The sequence below is a fragment of the Pseudorca crassidens genome, chromosome 19, assembly GCF_039906515.1.
Source record: "Pseudorca crassidens isolate mPseCra1 chromosome 19, mPseCra1.hap1, whole genome shotgun sequence".
In the NCBI taxonomy this organism is placed as follows: Eukaryota; Metazoa; Chordata; class Mammalia; order Artiodactyla; family Delphinidae; genus Pseudorca; species Pseudorca crassidens.
The window spans coordinates 48,258,412-48,272,243 of record NC_090314.1 but is presented as its reverse complement, the minus strand read 5'-3'; the positions used below and the strand labels follow the sequence as shown (position 1 = coordinate 48,272,243).

The following is a 13,832-nucleotide window of genomic DNA, read 5'->3' as shown; positions in this document are numbered from 1 at the left end:
AACCTGCCAACTCTCTCAAGTAGGCTCTGGACACATGGTGAGGGAGCATGATGCAGACTGCCTGCCGGGTCTTATTACGGACCAGCCTCGACTGTCAGAGCACAGAAGCCTATGGGCATGACGGTGCCTCAAACACTTGTCCCCCAAACACCCCTCCCCCAATCCACCCCCAGCCTACAACTGTCATCATCTGCTTTATCCTTGTTAAATTTCTTGGAGGGAGGGAAGGAAGGAGGAAGAAGCCTCTTCTGAGGGTCTTCTGGAAGGTCTAACAAGTTAACTCATTAACACCTTTTAATTCATGTGGGTGCATTATTTTATCAGTTAACCAGCTTTTACCCACTTTGCAGCTCTCTTGGGCTCTATCTAATCCTATTCCAACTTTTAGCATCAATGCAGATTTACAGAAAAACTGCAAAGATAGACCAGAGAGGGTACCCCACACCCAGTTTCCCAAATTCTTAACATCCTACATTATTATGATACATTTGTGACAACACAATATATATATTTTAACTTAATTTTTAAACCAGGCTACCCTAAACAGAGCATCATTTTTCTTTTTTCTTTTGGCTGGTGGGATCTTAGTTCCCCGACCAGGGATTGAACCTGGGCCACAGCAATGAAAGCGCCGAGCCCTAAGCACTGGACCGCCAGGGAATTCCCAAGAGCGTCATTTTTTCACTGGCACAGTTCATCTGGGGCAGAGTTCAGTATGTTGGGATTCTAAGTTGGATTCTACCCACAAGAGTTTAATAACTGAAGCTTCAAGGAGACTTGGCTAAGGGTGACCAGAGGCAAAAACAGCTGACACGGAGCTGAAGGCTATACCAGCCCCATAATCTCAGAAACGAAACTTTGTCATCTGTAAACTGGGGAAGGCAACCTCCGCCTCCACTGGTTATTCTGAGCGCTACCTGAGACGTCGGTGGCCAAAGCGCTTTGCGAACTTTTGTAGAGTCCTACAAAAATGCCTGAATTATCTTTTTTTTTTTTAAGATTTTTTTTGATGTGGACCATTTTCACAGTCTCTATTGAATGTGTTACAATATTGCTTCTGTTGATTTTATGTTTAGGTTTTCTGGCCACATGGCATGTGGGATCTTAGCTCCCCAAGCAGGGATCAAACCCACACCCCCTGCCTTGGAAGACAAAGTCTCAACCGCTGGACCACCAGGGAGGTCACCTGAATCGTCATTTTAAGGAAGTCCCATTATAAGTAGGGTAGCCACATACTTTGCCACCCAAATAGGGACACTTGAAAGTGAAAGCAGTGATACTGATACTGAGGCAGAACTCTCATGTGGAGGGATGGTGGGCTCAGGTCCTCAGATGAGGGAGCTCTTAGGGCCCAGCTGCCATTCCAACCCCTTGGGGAGTTGAAAATTAGCAGCTCTGGCTGGAGCCAGGCCGTGGCCTGGGAGATGTCAGATGCACGTTTCTTGCCACCATTGGTGCCTAAGGAGGGTTGGGTTGAGCCGGATGGGAGCAGACATTTCCCCTCACCCAGAGCTTCGGGCTGGGTGTGCCCCCAAGAAGGCCAGAGGGTGGCCTCTGAGCTCCGGGGACAGCCCATTTCCTCCCTCACCTCCCCCACCGTGGAGCCCACTTGTCTGATTCCCAAGCTCTGCCTCCTAATGTGTTCTCTGCTTAAACAGGTACAGAGAAATCAGCCTTTGAAACAAGGCCCCCCAACGAGTCCTGAAGCGTCTCCAAGGTAGGGATGTTTTCTCCATGTGCTCCCCCAACTCAGGCCTCCTTCTGGTAACACCGCCTCTTCCAGGGAACCTTCCCAGATAGATGTACCCAGAAGAGTTCCCTTCCCACCTTGGAGCTCTACCACTGCCATCAACACTGCACACCCCAGGCTTGTTATTTTAGTATTAAAAGAGAAAAGTAGACTGCCATTTCGTCTCCTTAGAAATGGGTCTAGAAGACAGGGACCTAGTCTTTCTTATCCCGGGGCTGCACGGTCGGCTGCTCCAGGGGGCACTGGCCACCAGTGACACTGTGGGGAGAGGGTTCCTTATAGTACAACCCAGTGCCCTACAGGTCCTCTGGTGCTCCCATCAGCGATGGAGGGACTAGCGTTCGGAGCCAGAGAGAGGGCTCTGTGTGCTCCACGGGGCTCCCCGATCTCGGTGGTCAGACAGTGCAGTGAAGGGGAGAGAGGAGGCCAAGCCAACTGGGCCAAAAGACTGTACTATAGAACCTTTAGAGGTTGACGTGGTTTATTAAGGTATAACAGGGACAGTAAGAAACCCAGAGCTAACCAACTCTGGCCAAAAGGGGCCAGACAGGCCTATTAAGGAAGAGAAAAAAATAATGTATAAAGTCATGTATTCTGCATGCCAATAAACCCTGCTGATTTATAGGGTAATGGGTTTGGTTAAAGACTCAACAGAGCACCCTTGTATTAATTAGACCAACAAGCCTCCGGCAATCTTTATCATACTATATCCATGTATGTGGCAAACTCTCCTTTGCAAAAGGCAGATTTTCAAATAGCTCACATTTTGAGTTCTGTTGGCTCGCTCAAATTAATGAGGTTTCAAGCCCATTGACAATCTAACACAATAAAGTATTTAAAACTCAGGATGCGAACTTTTCCTGCCAGCCCTTTCCAGAGCCATCGGGTCGGCCGCGATCCCCGCAGCGCCTGGGCCCGTTACGCAGGGCCGTGCACTAACCTTTCAGGCCGTGCTCCACGTCACCCTCGTGGTCTTGCAGCAGGGTGTAGTCCCCCTGAGCATGATCTTCCATCACGTTGAACTCCTGGCGGGGTTCAGCCATCCTGGTTCAAAGCCCACCTGGGGAATGAAGATGGGAGGTGAGGGCTGGGATGCTGTGCTGAGGCTAAGTGCTTGGGGGTGGGGTAGGGGGCAGGGAGAGAGAGGTGCCACCTCCCCAGTTCACAGCAGGCAGATTTCCACCTCCCCTCTCTCCTCCCCAACAACCAGATGCCCAACCTCATCCGCGGGGCGTATCGCCAAAGTGTTATTTACTTGTATGTGCACTTTCAATTCACCAGCATCACATCAGTTCATGTCCAAAACCATCAGGTGGGCAGGTTCAGCAGGCCCAACTTGTTACTATGCTCACTGCTCTTTCCACTTCATTAAAAAGTAAATGCTGCTGACTGGTAGTTCGATGGGGTTTAAACATTCTTTTTTATTTTATATATTTATTTATTTTTATTTTTGGTTGCATTGGGTCTTCGTTGCTGTGTGCGGGTTTTGTCTAGTTGCGGCAAGCGGGGGCTACTCTTTGCTGCAGTGCCCGGGCTTCTCGTTGCGGTAGCCTCTCCCGTTACGGAGCACGGGCTCTAGGCGCGCAGGCTTCAGTAGTTGTGGCACGTGGGCTCAGTAGTTGTGGGCTCAGTAGTTGTGGCCATGGAACCAACTCGACCTGGGTGTCCCGACTCCCCAGCTCTGAGTCAGGTGGCCCCCCGGGGTCAGGGACGGGCTCTCACTCACCTCACTGGTTCCCACCAGGACCCTTGGGTGTGCATTCTGAGGGCCAGGCTAAGTCCTTAACAGGGCACAGTGCGGGGGCATGAATTTGGGGCCGAAGAGCAGCGTGCACTCCCCTCCCCCAAAAGCCCCAGCTGAGAGGTGGCTTCAGCTCAACAAAGCCCACTAGAAACGATCATTTAATCCTACTCTGCCCTCTTCCTTACTGAGAATGTTTAATTCTTTATCTTAAAAATAACTTTGAATTTCTGAACTTCTGAGTGTGTCATTTTGCTGTGGTTCATTCACGTCACTTTGGATTATTCCATGTTTTACGTTTTTATCTCTGTAATTTGAATCTCTTGTATTTTACTTTGATATCTTCCTTTTAAATGATCTAGTTATCTCATATTATTTATTTTCTACTTTATATTTTTTCTTATCTTTGAAACTCCCCTGTTCTAGCTGCTTCTACTTCCTCCCTTTAAACTTTTAAAAAAGTTTTTAAAAAACTTTAAAATAAATAAATAAATAAATGGTGGGCTACAGGGTCGGAGGGTCCACCTGGGGCAGACACTCCACCTAATACTTCCCAGACTGACAAAGGTGTGGAGAGACAGCCAGCCTCTGGCACTGTGTTTTTGTTTTTTTTTGTTGTTTTTTTCTTGCGGTACGTGGGCCTCTCACTGTTGTGGCCCCTCCCGTTGCGGAGCACAGGCTCCGGACGTGCAGGCTCAGGGGCCATGGCTCATGGGCCCAGCCGCTCCGCGGCATGTGGGATCTTCCCGGACCGGGGCACGAACCCATGTCCCCTGCATCGGCAGGCAGACTCTCAACCACTGCGCCACCAGGGAAGCCCTAGTGGCACTGTGTTTATACCAGCTGGCCACTGGCATACTCAGGTCCAGCTCCATTTCTCTCCTTTCTAGGCAGACACGCTGGTGTGGGTGTCTGAGCTCTCTTCTCCACCCACGATGTAGGATAAGAAGCTGCGAGGACTTAGCATGGTTCTAAGAATGAGTCAGTGAGCCCTCCTCTGGGTTAGGCAGAGGGTGGGTGGTCTGGGCGCTCCTAGACAGCTACTTTTCACTCTGACCAAGGCCCTTGTCTCTCAGAGAGCTCTTGGGAGGGGCATCTGAGGCTGATCATTTCCAAACCTTTGATATCTCCCCAAGGATGAGCAGGACTTTCCTGGGAAGATCAAAGCCCCATTCATCCTTCAAGACTTAGGATTTGGTGGTGATATTCTCTATGGTGATATTCTCTACCCTGAGATACACTGATGGTCTGTTTCCCTTAGAAAGCCCCAAAACAAGAACCCCTGTGCTAAGAGGAACAAGTTTCATTACCAAAGGCGTCAACTACTGCTCCCCACCCAACTCTATGAAGTAACGCCTCCCTCGCTGCTTCCTGGTGACGCCTCTCTCAGGACATCCCTGGTCACTGCCCAGCTGCTCGTGCACGTGCCCGGGATGGGTCCATGAGTCACCTCACCTGCTGACTCACCGGGAGCCCCACCCGAGCGCGGTGGAATCCTCCCAGAAGCGCAAGCCTCCCAAACTGGCTGGAGACACTACACCCGGCCCGGGTGAGCCAGATCAGACAGATCAGGCCGTCCTGTTCAACCTGCAGCTAAGGTTTTCGTGAACACTAAGAAGTGTAATGAGCCCCGTGGTTTTGTTTTGTAGATTTGATCAATTCCTTTCAAGGACTAAGTTTTCCCATTTGGAACGCGGTGGATGGAAGTGTAAAAGTAAAAATCTGCTGCCCTGGCTTCTTTTATAAGATGCCCCTTTACATCCTTTGCTTCTCTGTCATGCCTCAGCGACCACTGTAATGATCTGAATGAGTTCTTAATCTATGAGTGACATGAACCCTTTATCATATTTGTGGCTAATAGCGTCTCCTTTTACTTTGGTTTCTTTCTTTTTTTTTTTTTCTTTTGGTCACACCGCACAGCTTGTGGGATCTCAGTTCCCCAGCCAGGGATTGAACCTGGGCCATGGCAGTGAAAGCCCGAATCGTAACCACTAGGTCCCTGTTTTGGTTTCTGATGGCTTCTACTGACGGGTTTTACTTTTTCTACAGTCAAGTCTATTTTCCTTTGTGATTTATTCCGCTGCTCTATAGTCCGTAAAGATCATAAATATTTTCTACTGTGTCTTTAGTGATCTAATTCTTTGTATTAAATTTATTAATTCATCTAGAACTTATTTAAGTGTATGATATGAGGTGGGAATCTAAAAAATTTTCTCCCAGATACAACAGCTAAACCAATGGGCTCTGCCCTATTCATAGGACGGTCTTCCCTCTTTCCCCAGGTGAGTGAACCATCTATTCTGCTCCATTCGCCTGTCCATTTTGGTGCTAGAGCCTCCCGATTTAAGTGTTGGATCTCCAGCCTTATTCTCTAGGTGGGCTTAGACACTCTCATCTTCTTTTTTCAAAACTGTTTGATCTTCTTGCACATTTTCTCTACCAGATGCTCTTCAGAACACTTTTTCCTCAAATTCTCAAAATTCCATTGGGATTTTGGCTAGAACTGCATGACGAGCCAAAACGACAAAAGTTGCTATCTTCACAATATTTAGTGTCCCCACCCAAGAGCAAGGTATGTTTTCCCATTTATTCTTGTTTCTAAATCTCTTGGGGTGGAAGGAAAGATGTAGTCCTGCATGTTGCTGAGGCCACTCTTTTTTTTTAAATTAATTAATTTAATTTATTAATTAATTTAATTAATTATAAATAAATTAAATTAATTAATTTAATTTAATTAATTTTTATTTGATTTTTTTGTCTCTTTTTTTCTTATCTTTTCTAATCTTGCTGCAGCCACTCTTGATGTCTCCTCATCCTTGGCGTTGCCTTTGTGAGTGGGACCCTCCCCTTCATCGTGTTGATGATATAATAATAAGGGCTCTGGGTTTCCACAGTTGAGATGATTATGGCTGGAGCTCTAACACTGGCACAGAGGCAACGGGTTCCCCTCAAGGTCTCTGGGGAATGAATGGGAGAACCATTTTCTAGCCTTCTGTTTATCAGAGATGAGATCCCTTAGCAGAAAATCTCTCAGTGACTTGTGAGGACCCACGTTCGATCCCTGGTCAGGGAACTAGATCCTGCATGCATGCGGCAACTAAAGATCCCGCATGCCACAACTAAAAAGATTCCGCACGCCCTGGTCTCTTCCCTGCCCATCTGCACGACCACCATGTTGGGGGCAGATGGGGTGAACCACGTGACACGTGACACGGTGGCTGCTTCTCACTCAAAGTCTGGAGGTGGGCAAGGTAGCCAGTTTGGACTTTGTTCACAGGCATGAGCAGGGCGGCATCAAAGAAGTGCTCTAAGGTCACTTTAGCAGCAGTCGGCAGGGCCAATTGGATGGGTAAGAAAGGACTGTTGGCAGGGAGGTGACTGCACTGATCCAGGTATACAGCAAAAAAGCCAGAACCAGAGCGGGGGCAGAGGCCATGGAAAGGAAGGGACAGACCCAAGAAGTGTACTTTAGATAACATTAGACTGGGCTTTAAAACTGGGCTGGGGTCAGAGGGAGAGCTCAGAATCCAGAATTACACTAGAGGTGAGGGCTTGCAAGGCTGGGAAAATGGGAGGCGGTAGCACAGTCAAAGGGAACAGCATCAGGGTCCAAGGCAGCTGGTCAACAAGGGTGGGTTCTGTCTTTAAAAGATCCCTGCTCAAAAGAAGAATCTCGGGCTTCCCTAGTGGCGCAGTGGTTGGGAGTCCGCCTGCCGATGCAGGGGACACGGGTTCGTGCCCCGGTCCGGGAAGATCCCACATGCCGCGGAGCGGCTGGGCCCGTGAGCCATGGCCGCTGAGCCTGCGCGTCCGGAGCCTGTGCTCCGCAACGGGAGAGGCCACAGCAGTGAGAGGCCCGCGTACCGCAAAAAAAATAAAAAAAAGAAGAATCTCCCCCACTGCATTTTACCAACTGGTGATTGATTTGAGTTAATAAGTTCTAGGAAGCAGATTCTGCTCTCCCTCTTGATTTCCATTATAATTTTAAATTTTTTATGGATTTTTTTTAAAACAGATCTACAATGAAACAGTTTTCCACTTTAATTTCAGGTCAAGGGTCAGCAATTTGTTTCTGTAAAGGGCCAGATAGTAAATATTTTAGGCTTTGGGGGCTGTGCCTTCTGTTACAACGACTCACCTCTGCTGCTGCGGCAGGGAAGCAAGCATTGATGATAGATCCGTAAATGAATGAGCACGGCTGGGTCCCAGTTAAACTTTTTTTACAGACGCTGAAATTTGAGTTGCATATAATCTTATGTGTCATGAAATATTTTTCTTTTGTTTTTGTTTTTTTCCACCATTTGAAAATGTAAACCATTCGTAGCTAACACCAGATTTGGCCCATCGGCCACAGTTTACAGACTCCTGCTTTTGGCTTTTCCAGTATTCCTTCTCCTCTCTCAATAGTCAAAAAAAAAAAAAGAATCTGTAATTAAGTCTTAGCAAGAATCATTGTACATTTTGGTATCCTTCCAGAAGTTTCCAGAAGTTTCAAGTCAGGAGCAGGAGAACTAAGGGTCATTCTGGGGCCTGGGGCAGTGCCGCACTGTTCTAGGGACTGGAGACAGCATCCGTGGCATAAGCCCTTCGGCTGCCAGGCCACCTCGCACAGTGCCACAGAGCAAAAGGCAAGGCAATGGGTCTCTCTGTCCCAGGTTCTAATGATCCCCCCACTTCCCTACCACCAGCACCACCCCTGCATGGCTGGAGAAAGTCAGAAGCACTAATAGGAAGCTGAACAAATTACAGGGGCCTCTGGAGAAATTAAATCATCCTTTAAAACATAGGCTACTATTCACTATGCAAAATGAATAAACCGTGTGCATCTCAGGTGCCACTATTTTCCTTTAGGGTAAAAAGAGGAATGCATGGGAAGAACTCTCTAAGCAGGGAGGCACCCCCCCACCCCGCCCCTCCCACTGACCCCAGCAAATGGCCTTAGGTTCATGGACCTCCTGATTCAATGAGGCCACCAGTGCTGTCTCTCCAACTCATCTGGGCTGGGCCACTTGCCCCGTGCTAATGTTTTGGTACCTACAGGTCATCTCTGGAGCATCTCTGAGAGGCTACTCGACGTAAGCAGAAAATAGAACCCAGAGGAGATGCGCTCGGAGAGTAAAATGAAGTAGTTCTTCTTCTCAGTCTTAGGACAAATACTGCGCACGAGAACGCAAGTCCCGTCGGGTTGGACCTGTCTGGGTCACTTACAGGCAGATGAGGAATCTGGGAGGTACTCTGCCCAGGTCACATACCCAGGAAGAGGCGACTCCAGGATGCAAAGCTTGTGTCCTCACGGGGCACTCAGCTGCCCTCACTGCCAGTCCTTCCATCCAGGACCATCAAATGTTCTCCAATTTTCCATTGGGGCACAGATCTGGGGTGTGGAAGCAGCAGTGTCCAGGACTCACACCCCAAAGCTGTGACTAAGTCACTTCTCTCAACCTCCTTCATGTCACCCAGTGACCCCTGAGCTCCCTTCCTGCTCCAACATTTTACTTTAAGCGGATCGATTAGGCCTGTGTCCTCCAGCTCAGAGCCCTGGGAAGATTGGTCACAGGGCAGCAGGAGTCTCTAGCCCAGGCCTGGCTGAGAGGCAGGGGGCCCTGCCATCCCAGCCAAGGGTCTGAAAGCTCAGCCCTGCCTCCTTCTCTGACCCCTGTGGTCTTCCTCTACGAGAGCCAAGGGCAGGATGATTTCTCTGGAAGAACTGGGCAAAGAACATGTAAAGCAACTGACAGACAGCACAGCCGTACGTCCCAGCCCTAGGACTTTCATGCAAAGACAGCAGACTGAAAACACAAAAACAAGCGTAGCCCTGAGGTGGGTACACAGTCCAGACTAGACGTGGTTATATCACCCCACGGATCCCTGTAGCCTAAGAGAGACACACAGACAGGAAAATAAACACGCCAGGAGCTACTGTCCTAAGGCCATGCTTTGCCTTCTTATTCTTCTAAATCAACAAATCTCTTTTTCAATCTCTCTGATTTCCTACCTCCCATTTTCCCAGGCAGTGACCTACAGGCAGTGGGGAGTGAGGTAAGGAAGAAATTTGAGGAGGAGCACAAAAGTTGAGTTAAACCTGGAAACGAAAACGGGTCACTCTTTAGGGACCCTTGGAAAAGCACTGCCTCCTGACAAGAGAAAATGAGAACCAGAGGGTCCTGGAGTCTGTCCTTGTCATTTGGTAGCTGGGAAATTGAGGGGAAGGGGCTTGTTAAGTTGTAGGACAGTGCCTGGTCCTACAAGATCACACCCCCAGACCCAATGCTGCCTTGCCAATGGCTTGTGGGGGGGGGCAAGCCAGGGAAAGGGAGAAAAGTGTGTGCGGGGCTGAGAGGGAGACAGAGGAAAAAAGAGGACAGCGCAGGTGATGAGAGGATAAAAGAGAAGGCAGGAGAGGGGAAGGGGGTGAAGGCACAGGGAGGGAGGAACCCCCTGAATCAAACCGCGGCTGCTGCAACCCAGTCTTTTCTACTTACTTTCCTGATGGAGGTAAAATCCACACAGCACCCAAGTGGCCGTTTTAAAGTGAACCGCCATCGCCTCTGTCTAGTTCCAAAACATTTTCATCACCCCTGAGAGAGACCCTGTGCCCATGAAGCAGTTTCTCCCCACTCCTCCCCCCACGCCCTGCCAACCACGAATCTCCTTTCTGTCTCTATGGATTTACCGATTTCGGAGATTTCAAATAAATGGAATTATCTAACACTGGGCTTTCGCGTCTTGCTTCTTTCGCTTCGTGTAATGTTTTCAAGATTCACCCATGTTGCAGCACGTGTCAGGACTTCGCTCCTGGAACGATATTTCATTGTATGGACACACCACATTTTGTTTATCCATGTATCCATTGATGATTACCCACAGTCTTTTAAGTTTGGAAACAAGATAATATGGAATTTTTTTTTTTTTTGGCGGTACGCGGGCCTCTCACTGCTGCGGCCTCTCCCGTTGTGGAGCACAGGCTCCGGACGCGCAGGCTCAGCGGCCATGGCTCACGGGCCCAGCCGCTCTGCGGCATGTGGGATCTTCCCGGACCGGGGCACGAACCCATGTCCCCTGCATCGGCAGGCGGACTCTCAACCACTGCGCCACCAGGGAAGCCCTGGAATTTTTTACTGTGATGTTTGTCTGATAATGCTGAAATCGGGGTGGAGGGGGAGGAAAGGTGAGGGCAGGAAGGGGTAGGATGATGGAAGAGAAGAATGGCAGGGACCCTCAGACAACCTTCAACTTCTTCCTCATTTTGCCAAGGCTGGGCCCCCGGCCCCTCCAGACCCTCAGGGGCCCAGGGATGTGCAAGTGAGACCCCGGGTCCCTTTTGCTCCGGAAGAAGAGGGTCTTCCCAGGCTGCAAGGTGGATAAATTTTCTGCCTGGTAGAGTTCACCTGCTCTGTGTGTCTTACCTGAAGAGTCAGCTTTGTTTCTGATCATCTCAGGCTGCCCTCTGAGGCACCCAGAGGTGGATGAGGGAAGCCCAGGAACCTAGCCCAGCCCAGAGGTGACGTCTGGGGCATCATCAGGGAACCCTGCTCACTATTTGAAGCACGTCTGCCATTTTCCTGGACACTTTCCCATGACAGAACATATAGGCTCACCACAAACCTATGACGTGGGCAGGATGCAAATCCCAGCCAGGTAAAGGGCCCCAAGGGCCTAAATGACTTGCCCAAGGCCAGCAAGGCAGCCTGGGGCCTGACTCCCCTCTGGAACACAGATTCCCAGCAGTTCTGATGCCTCTGTCTGCTTCCCCACCCAGGCTTTTGCTCCTGCCCGGTTCTCCAGGGTGTCTGAGGGTTTCAGCTGACCTGGGGCAGTCTCTACCTGAAGGAGATGAAGACCAAATAGCCTTCCTACACCTACTGCCACCCTTCCTATTCCTTTTAATTTTCTTACAGCAATGCATCTTGATTCTAGAAAGCTCCTCAGGTAAGCCAGGACAACAGTGGACACCATTTTGGGCAGTTTGGGAATATTAACAGCATCTGTTTATTTGAGTCGTGACTATTAGCCAGTCTCAGGGGCTTCAGAGAGAGAAAGCAAATCTCTGTAATACAACAGCCCCAAGAGAGGAATTATCCTCACTTTGTAGATGAGGAAACAGGCTCAGAGAGGTTCAGGAACCTGCTGAGTGTCACACAGCTAGTAAGAGGCAGAGCAGGATGTGAACTCTGATCTTTTGATGCTAAAACCCATCTTTCGGATATTGTATCATATCAGTGCCTTCCCAACAGAGAGTTTAAAAACATAGCCCTTTTCTCCTCTCCAGGACCCAGAGAAATGACCCTGTCTCGGCTGGATGGAATTAGAGCCGAGGAGGTAAGAAGAAAGCCCGTGTCAGGGGCTGGTCCCGCACCCTGGCTTACCAGGCTCCAAGCAGGACGCGCTTCCTGTGCAGTCCAAGCCCGGGAGGAGCTTTTTGTATCCTAGAGCCCCCTCCCTGAAGGCGCCGGGTGGGCTGTTTAGGGCGGAGCTGCAGCCCTCGCTAGGGGGCAGCACATGCCAGGGCGCGGTGCCCGCTCGCTGCAGCCCAGCCACCGGACAGCTTCTCCCCCAGGCAGCACTGCAGGCTCCCGGGGCCGCTGCCGTGACTCAGCGGAATCACCGCCACCAGAACAGGTGGCTCCGTCCAAAAAAAGGACGCTGGCCCTTAAAACTCCCTCAGGTTAAAAACTCAACTGGAATTAGAGAGTGGTGATATTGCACAACTTTGTGACTATACTTAAATCACTGAATTGTACACTTCAAAGGGTGGATTTTATGGCATGTGACATATCTCAATAAAGCTGTTATTAAAAAAACAAACACCCTAAATGGATCTCTCAGCTGAAGATCAAGTAGAGAGAAATCTAAAAAAATAACCTTAAAATGAACTTTGATCTCCAAGGTTATTTTTGGCTCCCACATCCCATCTTTCCTTTGCTCTGGTCCCTTTTCTGCACCATCATGAATTTGCCAGTGCGTTCAGGTGGAAAACAGGATTCCTCATGACAGGAGCCACGTTTCAAGCATTTCCAGGTATTGACTCATTTAATCAACACAACTGCCCCTATTATTATGTCGACTTCTACAGAGGGGGAAACCGAGGCACAGAGAGGTCGAGTAACTTGCCCAAGGTCACACAGTAAACATGTAATGGAGTCAGGGCTCAAAGCCTAAGCAGCCTGGCACCAGAATCTGACCTTGTGAGGCCGACTGACACAGTGATTAAATCAAGCAGTGACTGAGATCACCCATTTCAGGAACATAAGGACCCACTCAACTGAGTGAAAGCTTTCATTTCCTTTGACAACTTTCTCTTTGTATTTACAGTCTATTCTTTAATGCTTACGGTTCAACTGTTGTACTTTAAGATACAAAGATTAGTGAAAGGGCAGGCATAGTAGTCTCCTTGGCGGAGGTGAAGTCTGGGCCCAAGGTCGTTAGGAAATCCCTATACTTATGAAGCGGGGAGCCAGCTGTACCTAAAGAAAGAGGAAGAGCCTCCAGGGTTCAAGAGAACTCTGGGCTGGCGCGTGGCAACTCTGCTGCTTCAGATGCACTTCCCTCACAGCTAGTCTCCTTTTGTGTTGCCCCTCTTCTCTCCTGCCCCCGACAGGCAGGTGGCACCCAGCACCCAGACACCACGGGGAAGTTCTCAGGAAGACTTGCTGGAGGGAAGACGGCCTGGCAAACCTCAGAGGAACTCTAAAGTGTGAGCTTGTGCTCACATCCTATCACAGGGTACCAGAGAATGTTCTAGAACCGAATCTGAACAATAATAATGATAATACCCGGATTTCAGGCAGAACTGCCAAATTAAGTGCAGAGAAGATAAAGGAGCCCACAGAGAGGAAAGACTTAGGTTGGTGAGAAGAAACTGGAATAATCCCGGGCCTCAATCCAAAGAGAACAATCAACAGTTGTATGAAAGCATGAATGAAGGCCGCTTTCTGGGGGGAGGTGGTGTTGCTGTGCACACACCATGTGTCATGGCTGATGTCAGCCGGCTGACGTCCACCACCAAGAAAATCCACAGACTGTGTCGGAGAGGACAATTCTGGTTTTAAGCTCAAGGATTCTGTTTTATTTTTTTGACCTCCTTTGTAACTGCTGGTATAGTCAAACAGTGCTGTAGCATCTGTTAGGATGATACGGCGTGCTTGGGTGGCCTTTGTTTTCAGAACTGCAGTAGTTTTCCCTCCAACCCCCTTTCTGATCAGTTAGCCTTCAACGAGGACAGCACTGCCATGTGACACCCCTACGGGGGGTGGCGGCAGGTTGCTGAGCCTCTGTCCCGTTCAGGGACTGCCAGTGGCCCTGGTGACCACTTAACTGTATCTGAGATGAATCCCCTCAACT

At 49.3% G+C, this 13,832-nt stretch overlaps 1 protein-coding gene across 15 annotated transcripts in view; it reads right to left on the bottom strand.

The window, feature by feature from the left end:
• MAPT (microtubule associated protein tau) overlaps nucleotides 1-13,832 on the bottom strand; it is a 102,475-nt gene that overhangs the window by 43,019 nt on the left and 45,624 nt on the right. For all 15 annotated transcript variants that reach the window (XM_067714443.1, XM_067714447.1, XM_067714448.1 and 12 more), the window contains exon 2: nucleotides 2,691-2,810. In XM_067714443.1, coding sequence (XP_067570544.1) covers nucleotides 2,691-2,793 — 103 coding nt within the window. In that variant the 5' untranslated portion in view covers nucleotides 2,794-2,810. The remainder of the gene's footprint in view (nucleotides 1-2,690; nucleotides 2,811-13,832) is intronic.